This window comes from Mizuhopecten yessoensis, unplaced genomic scaffold, assembly GCF_002113885.1.
Source record: "Mizuhopecten yessoensis strain PY_sf001 unplaced genomic scaffold, ASM211388v2 scaffold8949, whole genome shotgun sequence".
NCBI classification, from domain to species: Eukaryota; Metazoa; Mollusca; class Bivalvia; order Pectinida; family Pectinidae; genus Mizuhopecten; species Mizuhopecten yessoensis.
This window is the reverse complement of record NW_018407803.1, coordinates 706,181-732,330: the sequence shown is the minus strand read 5'-3', so window position 1 is coordinate 732,330 and position 26,150 is coordinate 706,181. Positions and strand designations below refer to the sequence as shown.

At 36.4% G+C, this 26,150-nt stretch overlaps 2 protein-coding genes across 7 annotated transcripts in view; one reads left to right on the top strand and one right to left on the bottom strand.

The window, feature by feature from the left end:
• Positions 1–647: 647 nt before the first annotated feature.
• LOC110456928 (nucleolar and coiled-body phosphoprotein 1-like) lies at positions 648–11,081 on the top strand. Its single transcript, XM_021507997.1, is given in 9 exon segments — positions 648–791; positions 2,303–2,358; positions 3,339–3,425; positions 3,608–5,546; positions 5,685–6,026; positions 6,084–6,446; positions 7,468–7,545; positions 7,847–7,933; positions 8,844–11,081. Coding segments are annotated over 9 exon segments (3,222 nt in total). The 5' UTR covers positions 648–680; the 3' UTR covers positions 9,003–11,081.
• A 1,666-nt stretch (positions 11,082–12,747) lies between these two features.
• LOC110456915 (cilia- and flagella-associated protein 47-like) overlaps positions 12,748–26,150 on the bottom strand; it is a 48,335-nt gene continuing 34,932 nt past the window's right edge. For all 6 annotated transcript variants that reach the window (XM_021507969.1, XM_021507973.1, XM_021507974.1 and 3 more), the window contains 17 exons: positions 25,039–25,162; positions 23,555–23,760; positions 23,191–23,334; positions 22,911–23,029; positions 22,724–22,778; positions 21,521–21,669; positions 21,113–21,260; positions 20,649–20,824; positions 20,293–20,400; positions 18,608–18,824; positions 18,206–18,362; positions 17,084–17,330; positions 16,566–16,834; positions 16,074–16,245; positions 15,517–15,678; positions 14,658–14,826; positions 12,748–14,283 (listed from right to left, as the gene is read on the bottom strand). In XM_021507969.1, the coding sequence (XP_021363644.1) occupies positions 14,059–14,283; positions 14,658–14,826; positions 15,517–15,678; positions 16,074–16,245; positions 16,566–16,834; positions 17,084–17,330; positions 18,206–18,362; positions 18,608–18,824; positions 20,293–20,400; positions 20,649–20,824; positions 21,113–21,260; positions 21,521–21,669; positions 22,724–22,778; positions 22,911–23,029; positions 23,191–23,334; positions 23,555–23,760; positions 25,039–25,162 (2,847 nt within the window). In that variant the 3' untranslated portion in view covers positions 12,748–14,058. The remainder of the gene's footprint in view (positions 14,284–14,657; positions 14,827–15,516; positions 15,679–16,073; positions 16,246–16,565; positions 16,835–17,083; positions 17,331–18,205; positions 18,363–18,607; positions 18,825–20,292; positions 20,401–20,648; positions 20,825–21,112; positions 21,261–21,520; positions 21,670–22,723; positions 22,779–22,910; positions 23,030–23,190; positions 23,335–23,554; positions 23,761–25,038; positions 25,163–26,150) is intronic.

The window sequence follows — 26,150 nt, the reverse complement described above, 5'->3', positions numbered from 1 at the left end:
TAACCATGTACATATCCTGGATCTATTTTACTCTTCGTGTTATCTCATATCAGAGGCGTATATTACGTCTCTGCTCATATAGATAAGAAATAAAACAGTTAACTTAATTATAAGGGATCCTAAAAATTGCATGCACGACGGAAGTGGCAAGTTATCTCTATTGATTCTAACCAGACACCTCAAGTTAGAGTGGCAAACCTCCAAAAAAATACCGGCTTAGAACGAAAATCGAACCTGAAAAGGTATTGAAAATAAGGCCGATAGACAATGGAGATTATGGAAAGATGAAATGATAGAATGTGAAAATTATCTGACAAAACACTGGGAAATGATGAGCCTCTAAGTTAGCTGTTGAAATGCTTTTAATGTTTTTATCATTAACCTTCAATGTTGTACAATTTCTTCCCCGTACCACGGACTTAGATAATCTAATTCCGTGCCCGTACAAAATGATCGAAAGTTAAATGTTACACTTCAAATTCCAAGATGGTCAAAATAAAGGTATTTTCTTGATCATAACGAGCAAAAATGTGTTTTCCCCATCTTTGGGTCTTCAATTGAGATTCGGGATTTTTCGGGCATTTTTTTAAACGCTGACTGATTTCAACAAAACAAAGCGTCACCAAAACGCAGATTTTTCACACAACGTCACATCCTGTCCTTTTTACACGCGTGTTGCAATGGCTTCTAGTGGCGAAACCGGGTCCTCGACTTTATTGCCGATGGTCTATGAATATCTGAAATCAACATGCAAAGACGTAGCCGACAACTTAAAAAAGAAACTCAAAATTGTAAGTTTTATAAATCTACGATATGTACGCTCCACATGCTGCCGATGTCAGAACATGAGACTCGACTCATTGTGGTAAACAGAGGAGCACGTGGCTTTCAAATTCCTACTGCTCATGGTTTTTAAAGTATTATATTTTTGGCAAGATTCCTACTTTCATTTAAGGTCCAAGATAGTGTGACATGGACTCCTGATATAACAACCATTATGTTCGTGATAAAATCTGCAGTCTTGAATATTTCTACAGGTGGGCGGTGGTTGCCGGTCGTGTACGTATACTGGTATAGTCCGCTAAAACTGACCATATAATGCATATTCGCAGGCTTCAAAAGCTCTGATCAGTATTTTGAAGCCTTAAGTCCATTGACCAGGTCCAGTACAGTCTGCCGATTGAGCTATATAGCTGTAAAGCATTTTGATCTAACTGAAATAGGGTCTTTTGAGCTATTTTCATGTGATGTTCTTTTTTTAGGAAAACGAAACGAAGTCACTTTTGAAAGAAGATTTTATCATAAGTTCGATAACAAAAGACATTAGATATAAGTATTCTTTTTAAAAAATATTGATGTAAAAATCCTTTTTGTAGTCAACATTACCATAAACCTTACAGTTTTATGCGACTTTGCTTTATTTATTTAATGAAAATTGAAATTGGAGAAAAGATAGTTCAATACAGCTATAACTCATAAGTGAATATAGCTATATAGCTCAAACGACAGAGTGTACTAGACCTGTTGACCGAGTGAAAACGAAAGACAGAACTAATAACAACAACGTTATCGTTGACTTGTTATTGAATATATCTTACTTACTTTATGGTCTGGGTTTTTCCTGGTTTTGGGAATAATTTTTTCAGGTTTTGGAAACTATTTGAAGTGTTGAGAAATTATGTGTTGGTCAGCAAACTTTGTAAAAACTGCAGAAATTTTACAATCATGATAGCAACTACGAAATGGGCAGAATAGTAAAATAAGAAGATAAAAATGATGGAATTGATTGATGGACATGTACAGGGTAATTTAAAATAATCAACATTATCAAACATGAAGCAGTATTGAAGTATGTAATCTTTTAATTTGGGAATAAAACTGAATTCAAAATTTAACTTGTAACATAATGAAGTGACAAATGAAAGGGACTGTTTGATGAATTGTCAGTTCTTTACTGTGAACAAGGTCGCAAATTTTGTATATGAGATATTTTTGTTTATCTTAAGCGAACCACTGATTTTTTATGCTTTTGAATTTCAACTAAGAAAAACTACTTGTATGTTCCAATCTTAGCATAAGGACTATTCAGTTCAAGTCGGACTGACTGTGACACTGTTAATCTTTGTGAATTTCATTGACATCACAGGCACCCTGCTGAGAACTGTCAGTTCCACCAGATACACCATTCTTGGGGGAAAAGTGTTGGGGATGGTGTCCATTACTGATCCCAATTATCTAGACAGGAAAAACACTGTATATGCATTATTTAGCAAATGTTTCTATCTTGTCATTTTTTTTTCAGAATCCTCCTGAAAGTGGCTCTCCAAAACTGCAAGAACTTTACAGTCACTGGAATCAGTAAGTTTTGTGTGGTTGTTAAGATATTCACTATATATTAAAATGTTTTAAATGAAGGATCTAAACCTTTACCCTCAATCAGGGCTCTGCATAAACTTTTCTCTCATTTCCATGTGTTTAAGATAGAGCTGTCCAGGGTAAGAAAGGGGCGTAGGAAATTTCTATCCTACACCCCATTTTACGTAACGTGACGTCGCAATGGCTCAATAATGATGTCACGAATTTGGGAAACACCGATGCCGCAAAACAGAAAAGGCAACGTGATGATACTAGTTGGAATGATAGAAAAATATTCTTTCATGCCCAAGGTGAAGAATAGGAAAATTCCACCCGAGGGGTTATCAATTTTGTTTCAAACCTGAGGCAAATTTGAAAACTCTTCGGGTTGAATTTCCCTATCCTGCTCACCTGGGCATGAAAGAGTCTTATATTATTTGAAATACAGTGATTTATACAAACCAGAATATTCATAAAGTTCTAAATTCTCATAAATTACGATTTCCATGCTCAATATTCTGTCCTTGAAGGAATGCTTTGATTTTGATGAAACTTTCTTAAGGGTGTACAAATTTCCTTTTAATGCACTTGCTCCTGGCAAATAGAACTTGGAAATCCATGGCCAAATAAAATGCATCAAATATAAAGACAAAAAGATTGCCTTGGATAGCCCAAACATAAAAACTACTGTCCCCAGGCATCGGGCCAGTGAAATTGTACATCCCTGTCAATGCTTTCGTACTTGTCTAAAAATCGACAGTCCAGTATATTTTCAAAAATACAATATTAATCAGAGTCATTGGAAGTTGTGATTGAAAATGTATGTATTTTGAATGTTATAAAACAAAATTTCACTTTTGGGTGATATTAAATTTAAGTGATCAATGTCAAATTTGTTTATTACAAGAAGCAATCCTTGTTCAACCAAATGATTAAATGGAATTATTCTAGAGTGTATTTGATCGTATGAAATTTCGTTTTAGATCTGGAGGAAAAAGAAAGCAGTCTGCTTCAGAAGGGGGAGTGGCAAAAAAACTGAAGACAGCTGATTCCAGCAGTGATGACTCGAGGTAAGATTTGGGTCACATGTATCATTGATGGAGGTTCCATGTGTGTATATCGTGTATTTGGAACAATAAAATAAAGAGAGGGACATTAAAACAAATAAATTTTCTTAATCATCCATACCTCTTGCACACTTACACTTTTACTTTATAAACATTTGTTTAATAACTACTGTTGTATTTTGTAGTGGTTCCGACACGGATGAAGAACCAATGAAGTCTAAGGCCAAGTATGGCAATGTTCCACCACCTTCAAGTTTGGCCAGTCCAACACCCACTGGTGATGCAAAGCAAAACTCCAAGAAACGGCCCGCTAAGGACAGCAGCAGTTCAGACAGTTCTACTTCAGATAGCTCAGATGATGACAAGAAGAAGAAGGCGTCTACTTCCACTAAACCTTCTGCAATCAAACCTACTCCCAGTAAAAAGGCCAAGCAAGAGTCATCAAGTTCCAGTTCAGATTCAAGCTCGGATGAAGAGGATCCTAAAGCAAAGGCGAAAGCAAAGGCTGCAAGTACTCCTGTGACAAAGAAAACTGATAGCAGTGACAGTGATTCTGAGTCTAGCTCATCAGAGGAAAGTAGCAAGAAAGTGAAGAAAACCAAATTGACTGGAGCAAAGACGGCACAGAAGAAGAAGGCAGAGAGCAGCAGTGATGACTCCAGTGATTCCAGTTCTGATGAGGATAAACCAGCTGTGAAAACTAAGCCAGACAGCAAGGCTATGCCAACAAAGGCTAATGTCCCTGCAAAGAAAGCTGAAGACAACAGTAGCAGTGATTCTAGCAGTGACTCTTCAGACTCTGATAGTGATTCAAAGAAGAAAGCTAAACCTGCTCCAAAACAGATTATAAAGAAAGCCCCTGCCAAGAAAGCCGATAGCAGCAGTAGTGACTCGAGTGATTCCAGCTCAGAAGATGAAAAGAAACCAACAGCCAAGAAGCCGGTAGCATCAACTAAAATAACTGCACCTGCCAAGAAAAAGGATGATAGCAGTAGTGATTCAAGTGACTCGAGTTCAGATGAAGATGTGAAATCTAAAGCAAAGGTAACACCTGCTAAAAAGGCAGTCACACCCGCTAAAGCAACACCAACCAAGAAAAAGGATGATAGCAGTAGTGATTCAAGTGACTCTAGCTCAGATGAGGATGAAAAATCTAAAGCAAAGGTAACACCTGCTAAAAAGGCAGCCACACCCGCTAAAGCAACACCAGCAAAGAAAAAGGATGATAGCAGTAGTGATTCAAGTGACTCTAGTTCAGATGCAGATGTGAAATCTAAAGCAAAGGTAACACCTGCTAAAAAGGCAGTTACACCCGCTAAACCAACACCAGCCAAGAAAAAGGATGATAGCAGTAGTGATTCAAGTGACTCTAGTTCAGATGAAAATGTGAAATCTAAAGCAAAGGTAACACCTGATAAAAAGGCAGTCACACCCGCTAAAGCAACACCAGCAAAGAGAAAGGATGATAGCAGTAGTGATTCAAGTGACTCTAGTTCAGATGAAGATGTGAAATCTAAAGCAAAGGTAACACCTGATAAAAAGGCAGTCACACCCGCTAAAGCAACACCAACCAAGAAAAAGGATGATAGCAGTAGGGATTCAAGTGACTCTAGCTCAGATGAGGATGAAAAATCTAAAGCAAAGGTAACACCTGCTAAAAAGGCAGTTCCCCCCGCTAAACCAACACCAGCCAAGAAAAAGGATGATAGCAGACGTGATTCAAGTGACTCTAGTTCAGATGAGGATGAAAAATCGAAAGCAAAGGTACCGCCTGCTAAAAAGCCAGCCACACCCGCTAAAGCAACACCAGCCAAGTAAAAGGATGAAAGCAGTAGTGATTCAAGTGACTCTAGTTCAGATGAAAATGTGAAATCTAAAGCAAAGGTAACACCTGATAAAAAGGCAGTCACACCCGCTAAAGCAACACCAACCAAGAAAAAGGATGATAGCAGTAGTGATTCAAGGGACTCTAGTTCAGATGAGGATGAAAAATCGAAAGCAAAGGTAACGCCTGCGAAAAAGGCAGCCACACCCGCTAAAGCAACACCAGCAAAGAAAAAGGATGATAGCAGTAGTGATTCAAGTGACTCTAGTTCAGATGAGGATGAAAAATCGAAGGCAAAGGTAACGCCTGCTAAAAAGTCAGCCACACCCGCTAAAGCAACACCAGCCTAGAAAAAGGATGATAGCAGTAGTGATTCAAGTGACTCTAGATCAGATGAAGATGTGAAATCTAAAGCAAAGGTAACAACTGCTAAAAAGGCAGTTACACCCGCTAAACCAACACCAGCCAAGAAAAAGGATGATAGCAGACGTGATTCAAGTGACTCTAGTTCAGATGAGGATGAAAAATCGAAAGCAAAGGTAACGCCTGCTAAAAAGGCAGCCACCCCCGCTAAAGCAACACCAGCCAAGAAGAAGGATGATAGCAGTAGTGATTCAAGTGACTCTAGATCAGATGAAGATGTGAAATCTAAAGCAAAGGTAACAACTGCTAAAAAGGCAGTTACACCCGCTAAAACAACACCAGCCAAGAAAAAGGATGATAGCAGACGTGATTCAAGTGACTCTAGTTCAGATGAGGATGAAAAATCGAAGGCAAAGGTAACGCCTGCTAAAAAGTCAGCCACACCCGCTAAAGCAACACCAGCCAAGTAAAAGGATGAAAGCAGTAGTGATTCAAGTGACTCTAGTTCAGATGAGGATGAAAAATCGAATATAAAGAAAAAAGCAGTAACGCCATCTAGTGTAAGTAAAGTCCCCAAAAAGAAAGCACAAGATTCTAGTAGTTCAAGTGACTCTGATACTTCAGAAGACGATTCTACCAAAAAGACTAAATCCACACCCAAATCTCTAAACATATCCAAAATTAAGAAAGATTCTTCCTCATCGGATTCAGACAGCTCAGAGTCTGAAACCGAAACAAAAAAACCTCCGGTAACGTCAACTCCAGCTGTGAAAGGGAAGGGTGACGATTCTGATGACCATGATTCTGGGGTGTCCTCCAACGGAGAAGTTAAAAAGGTGAATACAGTGCCTCAATTCACTAATACTGTAGATTAGTAAACATATAGCATCATTACTTATTTATTACCTGTCAGTGTCATGATTCGGATCACTAATACTATAGAGTAGTAAACAAGCATTATGTTATACTGACAGCATATATATATAGCATTATAACTTTGATATACCACTCATGATTCAGTTCACTTATACTATAGAGTAGTAAACAAGCATTATGTTATACTGACAGCATATATAGCATTATAACTTTGATATACCACTCGTGATTCAGTTCACTAATACATGTTACATTGTACTAACTGCAGAGTAAAAGAATTAGACCCGAAATAAACTGCTTGCTTTAACCTGACAGATTTCAAAACATGCCTCTACTCAAAATATTTTTAACCCATTCACCTCTATATTGTTAAACTGGACTTACCCAGGCTTCAATTTGGTAAGGGTAAAATGTGGCTTTAGGGATGAATATGTTCATGAAATTTGGTCTTTGTCAACCAGTAATTGTTTTGAAAATTCTGAAAGTAAGCTATAAATCCATCATCTGTTATGCTGTTTATAACACCTGTGCTTTGATGTGCTTGTTTGTGTTCAGTTCTTGAAAAACTTGCATGCCCTTTTGATAATTATTTACCTACACTTTAAGGAAACTTTTATGTGAGCGATGTCTGGTGTATTTTCTGTTTCTTTCTTGATCACCTTCTAATTGCAATACACACTCTTTCTTTGGATAATTGACATTTGACTTGAATAAAAACAAATTTCCGTTAAAGAGATGACAATTTTTTTTTTATATTTGAGGAAGAAAGTAGAGATGATGTGCATTTATTTCCGAGCTTGATCTAAATAGTATCAATTTGAGTTATTGTATTTTATATATAGATAAGTTATATCATCATATTAAACAGAACATCCATCACTTAATTCCCAATGTCGTTTTGGATCTGATAATCGGTATTAAATGCTTGTCATGTTTTTTCTTCAGCCATCAGTGTGTAAAGGTTAATTGTTGTTTGTACAGGTGTCGCCCACAGTGAATGGAGAAGGTTTTAAGACCCCAACGGACCAAGATTCAAAGAGGCGAACTCCTAAAAGTAATGTAAGTACTCTTGTCAAGAGGATTGATGTACTGAAATAAAGCTATTTAATTCAAACTTTGGAAGTTTAGATTGAATAAAACGATTTTGTGCAATGAATGGAAATTATTTTCTGAATGGTTAATACCTATAGAGAGTAAAAGATAATGAAAATGTCCTACCTACAAAAGACAACTGCTTGTTACTGACATTATTATTATTAGCTGGTCTGACGTTGATGTGCTGCCTCATGCTACACACATCAAATGCTTTGGTAAGCTATTTTCTGTTTGCACTATAACAATTGTGCTTTGATTTTTTCAGAAAACTCCCAATACTCCGTTCCGTCGTGTGAAGACGGAGGATATAAGTGTGGATTCTCGTCTGGGAGATAACTCATTTGAAGCTAAGGTTTGTAGCATGAAGCTGTGGAAAAACGTTTTATAATCAGGGGAACTTATTTAATCTAGGCCAGACTGATTATAAATCCATAAAACATTGAACTTAATCATTTTAAGAGATGCAACCCATTTATTAGCCTAGTTAATCTTTATTTTAGTAATTTATTATCAAAATTTTTAATCATGCAATAGATTTAATACCAAAACTCTGCAGAAAATATATAATACAATAACTGAAACTTGATGTTTGAGTACGTTCTGAGATGTTGTTATAGTTTTTTAAGAAACAGTAATTCCATGTACTGAAGCTATTTATAGAATGATGAATATCTTTCGGGTCTGAGAACTAATGAAGACAACTCTACCCAACAAAATCTGAATCTATGATGGCTTCTTATCATTACTTCTGTTCTGTGAACACACAAGGCCTCCCATACGTGCATCTATAGGACTTAACTATCGTGTGTTAAAATATGTTCTGTGCCACTTCAAATTCTGATAACAAGCTTAAGGGTTGTAACTTTGAGACATTTACTCACTTCGTATCGATTTGTAAGTGGTTTTCTAAGGGGAGGATTACCAAAACTTAAAGTTAGCAGGAACTGAAGTCAGACATTGTGTTTTATGAGAATGACATTATTATATAATTCAGAAATAGTTCACGATACTTACATGTAGGTTATCATGGGATAATTGCAACGAAGATACTTCACTTACATATGTATGATAGCTCAGAGTAAAGCGTTGTTTTTCCAGGAGTCGTGAAATGGATGATTTCTCCTGGGTTTTTTGACGCAAACACATTGGTTCCTAACTGTACAAATTGATGGTTAACTTGAAGGTACCTATAAAAATGCATCATTATATGACCACAAGTTAATGTAAAAACTAATTCAGCTGTTTATGTCTTGTCTTAACAGTCTGGATCCAAAGGATCATGGGGAGAAAGGGCCAATCACGATCTCAAGCACACCAAGGGCAAATCATTCAGGCATGAAAAGACCAAGAAAAAGCGTGGAAGTTACCGCGGAGGACCCATTGACATGTCCACTCACTCCATCAAGTTTGACAGTGATTAGATCATTAACAGAAAATAATACAAACTTCGTATCATAACGACAAAATCTACATTAAACTGAACCATGTAGATAAAGATGTTTAACAAATCTGTATATGACAAAACTTTAGGACAGATTTGAGATAACCGGTAATTTCATGTAACTCCGACATTTGAAATTAACATTCTGGAATATATAGAAGGAGGCATTTTCCCCAATTCTACATTGATCTGGGATGTTGTGATGTATAGTGGTGTGGTACAAACATATTGACCAGGGCTGCTTTCCTTTATCACGATCCAAACGGTTGGGCCAGGGTTGTTCGTCTTAAAAACAAGGTCAGACCTAGTAATCTGATGCTGCTTTCAGACAAGCCATGACAAAGCCTTGCAAGGCCTGCATGAATATTTAGGTCCAGTCCACCAGGATTTATACCCGCAATTGTTACATTTGAAAGCAGACAAACCAATTGTTCTGCTTAACGAACAGGCCCATGGATAAGTAGTGAATGTAAATCGGTGAAAGGGCACAAATTTGACTCTATTTGTGTGTGGATCAGTATACGTAGTTGAGGATAATCGGTCAACACTTGGAGACATGTTTGGAAAATTAAGTTATTCTGCATGTACACCGAATGTACTGTCTGGTGTTGAATGTACTTCAATGCGTTGTAAAACATAAAAGTGATGTTGTTCACTTCAATGTTTGCAGTGATTTTTGTACAAATTGTTCAGGCTAGTCCTGAACATTTTTCTTTTTCAAATTTTGATGGAGTCCGCTTACTTAGAGATATAATGGGTTCTCAAAAAATCACTGGGTCTGTTATTCGATACTACTGTTGTTGGGTTGTCGTTGCAGAATTGAAAAGAACGTGCGAGCAGAATTTTTTGCAACAGCATAATACTGAATCAAATTTTCTATCCTGTATGAGGAATACTCGTACAGAGCAAAGTGAGTATTTGGCATTGGATGCCAGTCAATGTTTAGACATACATGTATGAGCATACTGTTAATTTTTACCATCCTTTAAATTAAAAATGTATTACATTTGACAACAACATATATTGTGTAGTGAATGCTTAATCTGTGACATCTATTTATATTATGTATTTTGTTCAGCCTCATCAGAGCCCTAATTGGAAATTTATATTCATATCTTGTACAGGTGGGTCTAAAAATATCCGATCAGTAGATAGATGTTGGATAAAAGCGAAATGGTGTGTTGTAAAGAGAGTTCTTTGGCAATCTAATTAATATTAACAAACAGGTCCTGTTTACTATTGCTCATCTCTTACATGGTGGGAAGTACTATTCTCGATTCGATACGGAATTGTTTGATACAAATAAGGTTGGTTGTCAAATTGATTACTGTATATATCTATCTGAATCGGGGATTAAAGCATTGTTTTCTCAGTTTTTAAGCAATGTATTTTTTGCTTTAAATGTATCCTTTCATCACACTGTTAGTGTTCATTTGATAGATCAGATCACCACCTGTTTACTTTAGAATCAGAAATGTTTTCAACCAAAATTGAAATGGGGTTTTCAGTTTAAATGTATCTTGCTGAGATTGTTGGATAAGGAAGTGTTTAGTAGTAAACGGTGCTAAAGATGTTGAATTGTTTTGTTGGCATAGAATTCTTGGTCATGTTATAAAACGTTAACATTTTTTACTGGCATTGATGTTACTACAGGAAATAACATGTTGATATTGCTATCAGAGCATTGATGTCGCTGTCATTGCATTGATGTTACTATCAGAGCATTGATGTCACTGTCATCGCATTGTTGTAATTATAAACACATTGATGTTACTGTCAACACATTGATGTTACTATCTAAACATTGATGTTACTGTCAACACGATGATGTTAATATAAACACATTGATGTTATTATCAAAACATTGATGTTACTATCTAAACATTGATGTTACTGTCGATACATTGATGTTACTATCTAAACATTGATGTTGCTGTCATCACATTGATGTTACTATCAGCACATTGGTGTTACTATCAGCACATTGGTGTTACTTGAACACATTGATGTTACTGTCAACAATGGAACTGTCAGATCAATAAAGGTTATAAAGCACTAATATTGTAGAATTGCTTTCTTTTAAAACACCATTTAGGTAAAGGACATCAACAAGTTAAATTACATTATTACAATTGTAGGCATCACACAAGTTAAATAACATTATTACGATTGTAGGCATCACACAAGTTAAATAACATTATTACAATTGTAGGCATCAACAAGTTAAATAACATTATTACAATTGTAGGCATCAACAAGTTAAATTTCATTATTACAATTGTAGGCATCAACAAGTTAAATTTCATTATTACAATTGTAGGCATCAACAAGTTAAATTTCATTATTACAATTGTAGGCATTAACAAGTTAAATTATATTATTACAATTGTAGGCATCACACAAGTTAAATAACATGACTACAATTGTAGGCATCACACAAGTTAAATTACATTATTAAAATTGTGGACATCAACAAGTTAAATTACATTATTACAATTGTGGGCATCCGATTATTACAATAATTGTGGGCATCAAGAAGTTAAATTTCATTATTACAATTGTGGGCATCGAGAAGTTAAATATATTATTACAATTGTCGCTATTGTAAAGACTGCAGGGTTTAAACTGGAAACATTTACAAAATTTACATTACAAAGCTTGCACTTGACCAAAGTTGCCATGCAAGAGGTGTGCCAACACAGCATGTCGAAGTTATAGGCCATGAAGCATACGAAAAACTTTAAAAGAGAAGTTACTCCAAACCAGAAAGAACTCTATGAAATAATGTTCTAGTCCTTTTCTACTGAAATATTCCTCATAAATCGCATCTTGTGACAGATTTAAAAACAACAAAAATAAACAAAATCGTTGCACAGTGGTCAAACTCCAGACCTTCAATTTGCCAGGAATTGAAGTGCACAGCATCAAAATGAGAGCCAAACTTATGGTCTTTATGGTCGAGGAAAAACCATCAAACTTTAAGAGATGAATACCTTGACGAGGAAAGTCACTTCAAGCCAGTAAAAAAAAGGTTTTATTTGTATAGAAGAGAGAAGTCAAAAAATGGTTCTGAGTGGAACTTTTTATTTTTCATTATACAACCGTCAAATTTGACGGTAGTATTATGGTTGGGCATAAACTTTGTTTGTCCAGCAATCCCCTCCTACATTTTTCGACCGATCTATTTGAAACTTGGTATACATTATAATCATGATATGAAGTTGTGTCTCCCGTAAAAGAATTTTGATTCAACAATTTTTCCAAAATGTATTGCCCTTTGTTCATTTCAGTATTTGAGTTTTGTCCAGAGATCTCCTCCTACATTTTTCGACCGTTTTCTTTGAAACAAGGTGTATATTATAATCATGATATGAAGTTGTGTCTCCCTTAAAAGAATTTTGATTCAACAATTTTTCCAAAAGTTATTGCCTTTTGTTCATTTCAGTATTTGATTTTTTGTCCAAAGATTTTCTCCTACATTTTTTATAGCATATCAGCTAACCACTCTTAGAATGATGCAGATCTTATTTCAATGTAAGAAAGTATATAACACTATATGGCATTTGACGGGCGTATTTGTTCCGCCCCGCGGTACTCTTGTTGTTTTTAGTAATTATTACTGATGGGTTGGTACCCTTAACCTGAACAAAGGATGTACAAATATGTGCTTCCATCATTATTATCAATTTGAACATGTAAAGAAATGATAAGTGAACAATCAAATACATGTACAGATCTTACTTTATTTCACAAGAAAATATATATATTTATACAACTTTTAAACTTCAACAAAAGTTTATAGTTTAACGGATCACTTATACAAAGTGTTCAGCTTTTGACATACAAGAGTCTGAATCTGGTAGTGTTAAGCCTACAGTATCATAAACGACAACAGATAATGTAGTTCTACAGGGCATTAAACAGCCGACAGAATATCATGTGTACCAGAGTTTGGATGGAGCTGTAGTTCTATTCTCCATTATATATCGCACTGTCGTCAATATTAAAGTACCTGATTATGTAACCTATACAATTAGTACACGGTTGATATCACAGGACTGACATAATGCTGAATATTTACACATGTATGAAATATACAACATCACATATGGAAATTTGGCATTATCAAACCAAATTAAAAAGGGATTGAATATATACAACTCTTTAATAAATATCCCGGATGTGATAACAAGATTTAGTTACATCATCAAATAGATAGTTCTGTACATCTCAAAATCAAATGGACGGACCAAGGTTAACTGCTCTTCAAATTATCACAAATCAAAATTTAAAGTAGAAAATATGTATAATATTGGTAAATATTTAATGCTTGAGTGTGTGAAACAGCAGCAAGTGTTTACTACTGGGCATGTAGGTATACCCTCGCACCATATAGTATATCACAAATATGTACTTTTCCATTTTATAAAGTGTGTTAATCATAGAATGCTTTATCTTTGTTATCTGGAAGTGAAGACCAGATATTTTGGTTACTAATTGGCATATTGTGATTTACATAATACTGCAATATACAATATCAACAATTCAATTTATACAAAGGGAGATAATGCAGTTCAAGTCTCAGGAGAGCATTGTTTAAAACTATTATAAATACTTTGACATGATTTATACACTTATGATAATGCACAAGACAAAAACCATAAAAAACTACAACCTTTCTTTATAACTAAAATAACCTTTTATACATAAATTCTTATGCTATGTTTCCTAATCACTGATTGCTCTGATTTTGTATCCTTTTATAACTTTATTATAGATCACTTTAATATCTCTCAACAAATATCACAGTTCTTATCAGTAACAAGTACATTCTTTTAACAAATTCAATGGCTTCTATATTGTCTATTTCATGAATTTCACATCAGCACTTCAATAACTTTCAAATCATTCACAATCGTCACAATCTTTTGCTTTTTTTACCACTGTTTATAATAAATTCCTGAAACTTTGTCTTGAAATGTCAACTGAAATAATTTATTCTTCCTAAAATAAATTTTCAAATCCTGTTATTAACATCACGAGAAATGGACAAGTTTACGAGGGACTACATTCGCTCCCTTGATTGGTGAAGACACTGCAGTTGTAAGTAATCGAATGTTTTCCCGGATGTAGTTGACTCGTTCCATCCTGAGTCTGGGATCAGGGTGTGGCCCAGCCATGGGCTGGGTGGAGATCCCCCGGGGTGGGTTGTACTGGGGCAGCACACCCTTTACGTTGTAGCTCCACTGCATGTCTGGTGTCTAAAACACACAAATGGGTTACATTACAAGACATTGTTCAACATCCTCATTTTCAGTAATTATGCTAGCCAGAAGATGTCAAGTAAAAACGAGCAACATACCTTTTAGTATCACAGTTTATAGTGACAACTGCAATTTTTTCTAGAATGGATGTGTATGGAGTAATTTTAATATTTGAAAAGGCCTATTTTTAGAAGTACATATTGTACCATTTTTTTAAAAATTGCAAACTAGTTGCAATCAAACAAATTATGTTGATACATGTAGGTACCAATTAAATATGTTTATATTCTCCCTGACAGTATCAAAGAGATTAGATACAGCAATGACATGTATGGAATTAGCAGCACCAGTATCTTTTATATAGTACACACCTGTACAATCAGTTTAGCCTGATACAGTTTGCCGTAGACAGCAGGTTTGAAACTGATTTTCAGCAGGGTTCCATTTGTCCCCTGTGGCAGGAGTTCTCCAGACTGGGGGCTTACAAGAAACTCGGGATCACTTCCGGCCGCAAAGTAAGAATTATATATCACAGGATGTCTGCAAAAAATAACTTCAGTTCAGTAATAGCTAGAGAAACTGTGAGTGAGATTAGCTCCCAAAGATATCCTCTCCCCAACCCCTGGTTCATCTTATCTAGGTATTCCTTGGTGCCCCCAAACTTTGTGCGTGGGATATAATAAAATGGTTATTTACATTGATCAGTAATAATCATACATAAGAATCAATTGGTTCTGTAAATATCAACACATGAAAATTGTTATACCACAATTTGTGCGTTTCCAATTTTAACTTTACCTCTTTCAAGTTTAGATAATGACCCAGTGGTACAATGTGCTCTTTACAAGCTATGACAGTTAAAGTATCGCATGTATGATCATGGGTTTGACGAGAAATAGAACCTCCTGTCTTGACACTTTGGAGAAAAAGTGTTACACGACAAATAGGCAAGTATAGTTGGCACACGCGTACAAAATCTCATCCACTGGATATATTTGACCTCAAAGGGGTTTTCTAACCTCTGACCTCTATGACATTGACCTTGGGGTAAAATCATTAAGTACAAACATATGCTTTAGTGATGACACATATATACCCCAGTATTACGTACATAGAACAAACTATAGATCCTGCTTTTAGCACTTCAAGCAAGGACACAACTAGCACATACATTCCACCAGTCTAAATCCACTCTGACAGTTCCACATGGGGGACCTAATGTATACTTACTTGGCCTGACTGGTGAGTCGGAAGCCTACACTTGACTCCTGGTTCAGGCCAGTGGCCTCAATGGTGATTGTGTCGTCCGATGGTGGCTCTGCTGCCACAAACTTGAGTGGGAAGCGCCACAAGCCCCCAGTGGCCGCCTTCACTACTAGCTCAACGTTGTGGCTGAAACACATTATAGGTGAGATGTGAATGATGGAATATCTCTACATGTAGTGTTGTGCAAAACGTACCTAAACTGCATTGCTCTGTAATAGCATGTTAAATGTTTGATGAAAAACGGTTGTTTAAACTAAATAAATTCTGTTATTGTTTATCGTGTTCCAAACAGTTTAACCATCTTTTTATAGATAGTGTCCTAGCTGCATATTTAATGTTACATGGTGATGTGCTTCTATATAAAGTTAGGTAATTCAGATGGCAATGAATGCTGTGGCACAAGGTACATTTGTATTAACTTTCAATAAATAAGTTTTATTTTCTGAGCGATGAAATGTCCCAAATAAAGGTTAAATATAAAAGGATATGCATTAACCATATCAACAATACATTCTGCTTACCTCATTGGTTTAAAGGGAGCATAAACAATATTGTAGACGAGGATGACCAGGCCCGAGCTGGTGTCGCGCTGTTGACGCACCAAGGTCACAGCAACAGAGTTCTGAAGGTTTTCCTGTGCCTCATTGTCGGTGAATCCTAACTCATGGACAAACTCCTCTGCTGTGGCTAATGCTGTTAACAAAAGGTTTTACAACTTAGATTATCAAAATATATTCTTTAACTTAAGTTCAAAAAAGTTAAAAACATGTAGTATACTTTTGGCTAACACTTTATAAAGGTTTTTATTTACTTCAAGATAGTTTACAGACTTAAATGCAAAGGTTAGAATATTGTTACATGTAATATATTAAAACTTGAATAAAGACTTGTACTGGTAAAGAAGGCAAGTTGTACGATAACCATAAGAGAGAAGCAACTGTGTAAACATTTAACTACCAGATATATGGCTAAGTGATTTACTGAGGTCAACATTTGTTTATTGAATATCTTACTTTCTCCAATGACCACACCATCAGCGATCTTTGGTTTCTGGTCCTTCGGGGTAACAGATCTGGTGAGGATACTTCTCTGTGGGCCAGAGCTGGCTGGAGCCACACCTGCTAGTGTAACCTCTAACCTCTCCTCAACACGGTCCCTAGCCTTACATTCAATGACTGCCCCCTGGGTGTCCTTGGCTGGTTTGGACTCGGGGATGCCACTGATGGGGTAGACCCACCTGATCTCCTGAAGACCATCACTGCCAGTCGTGGATAATTGGTAACTGTCAACAAACATTGAATGTATAATGACTATAATATTTGCTTTCAGTTGGTAAAATTAAACATTTTATGATCTGCATATATAAATCACTTACAAATACAGAGATTTTCCAGTAATGCAGGCGCTGTTCAGGTAGAAATATCTAGGTTTGACAGGTTCTTGATCATGTTTGCAACAGGCAGGTTAACTAACATTGCCCAATGAAATTCTGGTATCCTAGTTAATACCTGATGGGTTACGGATGACCTACCCTTCGCTATCCCTTGGAGCATACTGCCACTTTCCACCGTCCTCTTTCCGTACCACAACTGTACACAGAGCATCATACTTCATCATCTCTGTTGGAGCAAAACACACTGGGATATCCAGCGTGGACTTTGGTCCCACTCGGATCATGTTCCTGTGTTTCAGCAGCAAGCAGAAGGCCGAGTCATCAGCCGTTTTATTAGAAGGGTTTGAATTTTCGTATGTCAGTCGATCTAATTCTGCATTGGTATCTACAAAGGAGTATTTTTTCATTATATTTTACACTATATAGTCTATATAATACACACTTTCTACACAATATTTAAAAGTTAGTGTCTGGAGGTAAATAAACAAAAACTTGATACAATCTGGACTAAGGGATGTATCTCATATAAATCAGTTTGTGGAAGCCAGAACAAGCTTTCATAAATAGGTCTCCTTTTGATATCATTGTTGGAATTCTCAACCACTTTCAGTTTCTTAATCACCAAGTGTATAGAAAAATTTGAAACTAAAGGTCAACTCTTTAACACAAAGAATCATAGATCTTGCACAAGCTATAAGTATAGAATATACCTACCTCTGAGGTATAGAATATACCTACCTCTGAGGTATAGAATATACCTACCTCTAAAGTATAGAATATACCTACCTCTAAGGTAAAGAATATACCTACCTCTAAGGTGTAGAATATACCTACCTCTAAGGTATAGAATATACCTACCTCTAAGGTATAGAATAAACCCACCTCTAAGGTATAGAATATACCTACCTCTGAGGTATAGAATATACCTACCTCTGAGGTATAGAATATACCTACCTCTAAGATATAGAATATACCCACCTCTAAGGTATAGAATATACCTACCTCTAAGGTATAGAATATACCCACCTCTAAGGTGTATAATATACCTACCTCTAAGGTATAGAATATACCTACCTCTAAAGTATAGAATATACCTACCTCTAAGGTATAGAATATACCTACCTATAAGGTATAGAATATACCTACCTCTAAGGTATAGAATATACCTACCTCTGAGGTATAGAATATAGTCAATATACCTACCTCTGTGGTATAGAATATAGTCAATATACCTACCTCTGAGGTATAGAATATACCCACCTCTAAGTAAGATGTCCACCATAACAGCGTGATCCATTGGGTTACGGAAAGGAATGATGAGGGTGGTGTTAGAGCCGGCCTCTGTGAATACACTGACTGGGTCCTGGGGGAGCGGCAGCAGTCCCGTTCCCGAAGCAATGAACACCCACTCACCAAGCTGTGGGCACAAAAGTTAACGTAAGTACCAAACACTGTATGTTTTGTTGATGTTTCTCCAGCCAAGTCAGTAATAATACTTAACAGTAATTTTATGAATACCTGTATGGTAAACATGATCTGATAACTATGACTCAAGTAAATTATTTCACTGATTAAAAGTCTACATCGTGACATTAATGGATTATAAAACTGAAAAGTTACTTTCTGAAATAGTAACATTTGATCCAAAACTCTCCTTCTTACCTGTTCACTATTAAAGATGACCTTGGTCAGGTGGTCACCCTGGCCTAGAGTGGACGGCATGAAGTGGATGGGCACCTGGATGGATGAGCGTGGTCGGAGCACTATTGGGCGTTCATTGTCACGCTCCAGTGAGAAGTTGTTGGTGTTTGACATGGTCGGGATCAGCTCCAGGCTCTCGTCTGTCGGGTTCTCTAACAATATTGTCTGCTTAGTCCACCTGCAGCAGGAGGATTTCATTGTTATCCATCAGATTTTTTTTTCAGTTTCACAATTTAGTTTAAGCAATGACACAGAGCTAAATGATCTGCTGTTGTGTCTATGAGAATCCAATAAACCTTTTAAATATAATCTGGCATTGTAACTCAAAGCCAGTTATGAAAGACAGCTCATTTCACAGGAAAGAAAAACAAGAGGCCCAGAGGGCCTGTCTCGCTCATCTGTTTCTTTTGTTACATGAAACTGACATATAGGTAACATAAGACCAAATTTGGTAACTAGAACACAAGACATTTAAACATCTCTTAAACAGTTCTGAAGATATTGTTGTTTGAAATTTGAAATTTGAATTTTGAAGCTTTTAACCCACATTAACCTTTGACTCGATCCCGACTTGCACTTAAAGTTGACCTTTGACCTCATTACTGTAATAAAGAAAACAATTCACACAGCTGGTCTACATAACAAACCCAAGGGTGTTGTTGTTTGAAATTTTCAACATATTTGACCCATGTGACCTTGAAAGTAGGTCAAGGTCATTTTAATGAGGAAACTTTATAGCACCTCATCCCAGGTACCTACTGGCCAAATATCATGACCCTTATGGAACTTGAAAAGAAGATTATTAAAGCCTTTAATCCATGTTGAAATTTGAACCCCCGACTTGCACATAAAGTTGACCTTTGACCTTATTACTGTAATTGAGAAAAATATTCGCACTGCTGGTCTACATAACATACCCAATCATTATGACTCTAGTCCAAATGGTTCTTAGGATATTGTTGTTTGAAGTTTTTAACATATTTGACCCCTGTGACCTTGGAGTAGGTAAAGATCATTTTAATGAGAAAACTTCATAGCACTCCATCCCAGGTACCTCCTGGCCAAATAACATGACCCTGGGCCTTATGGAACTTGAGAAGAGGATTGTTAAATCTTTAACTCATGTTGACATTTGACCCCAGACTAGCATTTAAAGTTGAGCTTTGACCTCATTACTTTCAGAAAGAAAAATATTCGCACTGCTGGTCTACCCAAGTATCATGACTCTAGTCCAAATGGTTCTTAGGATATTGTTGTTTGAAATTTATAACATATATGACCCCAGTGACCTTGAAAGTAGGTCAAGGTCATTTTAATGAGTAAGCTTTATAGCACTTCATCCAGGGTAACTACTGGCCAAATATCATGACCCTAGGTCCTCCAGTTCTTCAGAAGAAGTCGTTGAAAAGAAAAATTTGATGGACGGACGACGCAAACCGCAGTACAGCATAAGCTCACATGGCCCTTTGGGCCAGATGAGCTAAAAACAACAGGTAACTCGTCTGTAAAGGACACCTGTTTATAGTAAACAATCTGTATGATCCTATAACTCATAATAAGTAGGTTCTACAGTTTCCCAATCACTTTTAGCACTTCCAGAGTTGATAAATGATTATCTCCCTTCTCAGGCAAAATGTGAGACTTACCGCCCAAGGTCACACTCCATGTGAAGAAGGGTGGTCTGTGGTGGGGGCTCGGCCTGCAGGCGAAGGTCATACCAGAACTCTCCCACACTCTCTTGGTAAAATATTAGACTGAAATTCAAGTTGGATCCAGTGTAAGTGATAGCTGTTGACATCATCATGCAATTTCACAATCAAACCTTTCATATACAATTTCTATTTATTTTAACAGAAAATAACACTGAAGAAGCTCTATGTAAAATTAACTGAAACATTCATCACCTTCATTTTACATCTGGTAGTATCTAACGTTTAAATGGCAATGCTAGAGACTTATATATCAGATCTCAAGAACACTGGATTACACATTTTGTATGTACCTTCCCCTCTGTTTGCCTATGATTGCCGGGGCATATGTCACGGAGTAGACATCCTTTTCACCGGCATCCAAAGAAATACTGGAGGGTCCAGAGAGGTTGCGCCCCTCTATTTGAGCCTGAATGGTGATATAATTGGGCGTTGGATTCCTCACGATCACTTCTATCACCGCCTTTTTCTACAAAATGGATTCGCACAACGTTTACCATGATAGCCTTTTACCTAGGTTTTTTGCAAGCTACATGGGGTCACATGTCACCTGTCCAACATCAATACTGAACTCAAACAAGCAGTGAACTTAACTAATTAGACTTAATTTTTACTGAAAACATTATTAACATTCATAGAGTAATACACATATCATTGATTGTATGTCGTTGAAAATCAAAGTACTAATAGTACTAAAAGCCTCGGCTGTTATGCTCATGTTAAGTCTTCTCATATCCACTGTAAATGTTATATATACCTGACAAGCACAGACAACAGACATGATGCGCTCAGGTGGTGGGGGTTTCACATGGACCTCCAAGGAGTACCAGATACGGTAACCATAGTATTTCCTACTCTCCTCATCCTCATCCTCAGGAATCTCATCTCCATCGCTGTCCACCTCACTACCAAGGTAAGAAGGACATATAACGATCATCATAAGGTCAAAGTTAGGCAACAAATTGTAATTCTTGTCAATCTAATACATTAATATTTCTGTATGTAATTTCATATCTGTGTTTCAATGAATATCAAGATACTGATGATTTTCACATCTAAGTAGAATTAGTGATTGCTATGTGAGTTAACCTATTTTAGTATGTAATGAATGAGATCAAGGAGAAATTAAATTATTTTGTGTGGCTGATCAGTATTTAGTGCTTACATGACTGGATTCTTGCCGGCGATGAAAGCTACAATACCCTTGTAGATACCTCGTCTGGAGGGTGTCAGGGACATATTATACACCCCTGTCTTACCCTGAAGCACTGTCAGGGATGTATTCCCACTCAAGAACGGCAGGTCAGACTCAACCTGGGGAGGAAAAGAGGAACATGTAATGGCAGGTCAGACTCAACCTGGGGAGGACAAGAGGAACACGTAATGGCAGGTCAACCAGAGGAGAGCAATATGAGTCACACCTTTTATCAAAAGGGGAAGGGGGGAGATATGGCACACAAGAGGAGTTATACACAACCAGGGTAAGTGGTCTTCAGTGACAATAACTGTAAATATAACATAAGTGGTCTTCAGTGACAATAACTGTAAATATAACATAGGTGGTCTTAAGTAGACAATACCTGTAAATATAACATAAGTGGTCTTCAGTGACAATAACTGTAAATATAACATAAGTGGTCTTCAGTGACAATAACTGTAAATATAACATAAGTGGTCTTAAGTGACAATAACTGTAAATATAACATACAAATGTAAGTGGTCTTCAGTGACAATAACTGTAAATATAACATAAGTGGTCTTCAGTGACAATACTGTAAATATAACATAAGTGGTCTTCAGTGACAATAACTGAAAATATAACATAAGTGGTCTTAAGTGACAATAACCGTAAATATAACATACAAATGTAAGTGGTCTTCAGGGACAATAACTGTAAATATAACATAAGTGGTATTAAGTGACAATAACTGTAAATATAACATACAAATCTAAGTGGTCTTCAGTGACAATAACTGTAAATATAACATATGTGGTCTTCAGTGACAATAACTGTAAATATAACATAGGTGGTCTTAAGTAGAGAATACCTGTAAATATAACATAAGTGGTCTTCAGTGACAATACTGTAAATATAACATAAGTGGTCTTCAGTGACAATAACTGTAAATATGACATAAGGGTCGAAAGTAGCAATTACTTATTCATGAAAATCATCCCAACTGAGAAGGAATTTTATATTTAATTTGACAGCTCAAAATTTAGTTTAAAAAAAGGTGGTGTATAAAGACCTTTATATTGTAAGCAACTGTATTTCATAACATTATTTTTAACTAGATTGTCTTGAAAGAGATATATGAGGGAAGGTTATAGAATATTTCAGCATTATTATTACCTAAGGTCAACTTACCCTATAACACATTTTCCTTTTGGTAACATTTGGAATCTTCAGAATATGTGCCGTGCTAAAACGAAAAAAATAAAATAAAACTATGGTAAAAACATCAAGTACATCAGTATTTGCTTGAAATACAAGATTAAATCGTACATATTTGCTGCGTTAAACATGAAATCATTATATTTTTTGTTAAACTGACCTTTTCTTGGCATCACATTTGATGACTACATGGTCGAGAGCGAGTGGTTTCTCTGGCCGACCATGGAGGTGGTAGATGTGTTCCGTACCATCCTCAGTATTGGTCAGGACCAACTTACCCTACAAATAAAAGTCAAACATATAACTATGAATACACAAGTAGGTTTACTCATAATCTCACAACTGTTAACATTATAAAAGATTTACAACTTTACAAAAGCATGAATATTCAAGCATCTTACTCTCAATTACATGGTTCATACAAACAATAATATACTGACCTTGACCTCAACCTCATTCTGAGGTTTGAAGACCAGTGGGTAGGTTGTGGGGTTGTATGCCTTGACCAGTACTGTGGGAGGTCCATAGAATCCAGATCCCTCTATCGTCGCTTTCAAGGGCCAGTCATGATTGGTCATATTTACCTGCAAAGTAAAATTATATCTAGAAAGCAGCATATACACTTTCACAAAAAGAAAGATACAAAAACTGGACATAAATTATATGTTACATTAAAATTTTGTGAAATGGAAGAATTATGTTTAACAGTTGAAATAAACATGTTATAAAGTTATAGATCTGATGAATTAATTCCTAGAGTTCAGTCATGTTTAACTCTAATAGTGAATTTAAAAGGAGGCTTACGACTGGTATTTCCTGTGAGACGGACTGATGGACAGGGGTTTTGAACTGTAACTCTGCGGTGCTGCCCTCAGGGTTGACAGTACACTCTATCTTGTAGACCCTGACATCGTCACTGCCCCTCAGGATGATCTCACATGGATAGTGACCTGGTTCCTTGGCCTTGAACTTGATGGGCAGCTCCATGAAAGGCTCCCTTCCTTGGTAGTCTGGGGACAGATGTCACAATCATTAATACATATCACTTTTGCATTGATCCTAGTGCAAATAAATACTACATGTATATTACAAACTATATATCATATGTTTGATTTTGTTTTATCACATAATCGGCCTGTTATCCAGAGAATTCGCCTGTAATAATTTTACATATGTCATTAGTATAATAAACCCTGGAGTGTTTTTCATTGGCTGTGCCAGTCAGATATCGATTGTGATGTCATAATATGGACAAATGTTTATTGATTAGCTTAGTCTGTAATAGTTCCATATAAAAATATCAAAGTTTAAATATTTCTTAGATCATTAATCTGCAAATTGATAGCAATTATAAGTATAATTAATTCCCATCCTACCAGAGACTGGAGCATTATGTGACCTTGAAGATGAGATTGGTGACCTACCTGAGACTGGAGCACTATGTGACCTTGAAGATGAGTTTGGTGACCTACCTGAGACTCGAGCACTATGTAAAAGTGAAGATGAGTTTGGTTACCTACCTGAGACTGGAGCACTATGTGACCTTGAAGATGAGTTTGGTGACCTACCTGAGACTGGAGCACTATGTGACCATGAGGATGAGTTTGTCGACCTACCTGAGACTGGAGCACTATGTGACCTTGAAGATAAGTTTGGTGACCTACCTGAGACTGGAGCACTATGTGACCTTGAAGATGAGTTTGGTGACCAACCTGAGACTGGAGCATTATGTGACCGTGAAGATGAGTTTGGTGACCTTCCTGAGACTGGAGCATTATGTGACCATGAAGATGAGTTTGGTGACCAACCTGAGACTGGAGCACTATGTAACAGTGAAGATGAGTTTGGTTACCTACCTGAGATTGGAGCACTATGTGACCTTGATGATAAGTTTGGTGACCTTCCTGAGACTGGAGCACTATGTAACAGTGAAGATGAGTTTGGTTACCTACCTGAGACTGGAGCACTATGTGACAGTGAAGATGAGTTTGGTGACCTACCTGAGATTGGAGCACTATGTGACCTTGATGATAAGTTTAGTGACCTACCTGAGACTGGAGCACTATGTGACCATGAAGATGAGTTTGGTGACCTACCTGAGATTGGAGCACTATGTGACCTTGATGATAAGTTTAGTGACCTACCTGAGACTGGAGCACTATGTCACAGTAAAGATGAGTTTGGTGACCTACCTGAGACTGGAGCACTATGTGACCATGAAGATGAGTTTGGTGACCTACCTGAGATTGGATCACTATGTGACCTTGATGATAAGTTTGGTGACCTACCTGAGACCGGAGCACTGTGTGACCGTGAAGATGAGGGAGGCTTCATTGTCAGTTTGTTGGGTACACTGAAGAATTCAGAGTCTACTTCAACAGTAAACTCGGCCTCGTATGGAGATTTGCTGGGCTGAAAGTTCAGGTACACATCTCAGTGAGTACAGATATTAGTCAAATAATAAGATGTATATGTGTCACATTTTTTATACTTACTGTACAGAAGTGTATGTATCTATATATATATATACTAAAAATATCTAAAAAAAGCAGCTATTAGGTATAAAGGCTGCAGCAAAAACACCACACATTCAAATTGCAGAATGATTACATTGGCAAATTAAAATGTTATCAAGCAAAATTCAAGGTAAAAAAACACTAAGTTATGTGTGCTTTAAACGAACTGACATATTATGGATATCACTTAAAAAGCTTGCTGTTAAAATCTTACAAAATTCATTAACGAATTTTTAACATGACTCACAAATAACACGAAAAAAAATTACAGACCAACATATTCATGAACAATAATTCTGAATTATAACAAGGAAGAGAGTGAAATAAACCATGCAATGATCTAATGATAAAGGATGAGTGATAGGGCACAGAGTGACCAAGAGGATAATGATGACAATACCCCCATGGTAAACCATATACAAATTAAAACATTAAAATTTATTCTCCAGTATCAAGTATTTTAAATCTATGACAATGATTTCTTACACTTCCACTTAAACCGTGTGTATTGTGATTTTCAATTTTTTAAAGTTTATTTTTAGAATTTCTTAATAAACAAGAGGCCCATGGGCCTTAACGGTCACCTGATATATTTATACAGAGAGTTGATTTCGTTTTTAACATGAACAGAAATATTATTCAAAGTGACAAAAAACAATAAAACCACCTTATTCAATATCAAGCATACAGATTTCAGACTAAAAAGGATTTGAAACTAGCACCTCTGATTCTAAACAAGGAAAATGAAGAAATTTTAGCACACTGACTCCCTTGAGCCCCACCCTACAGCCCTTGGGGGTAGGGCTGGCTCAAAATTTTCAAAGTATCAAACTGTCAACTCAAGGTTATAATTCCAATCAAGTTATTAACATGTAATATTCAAA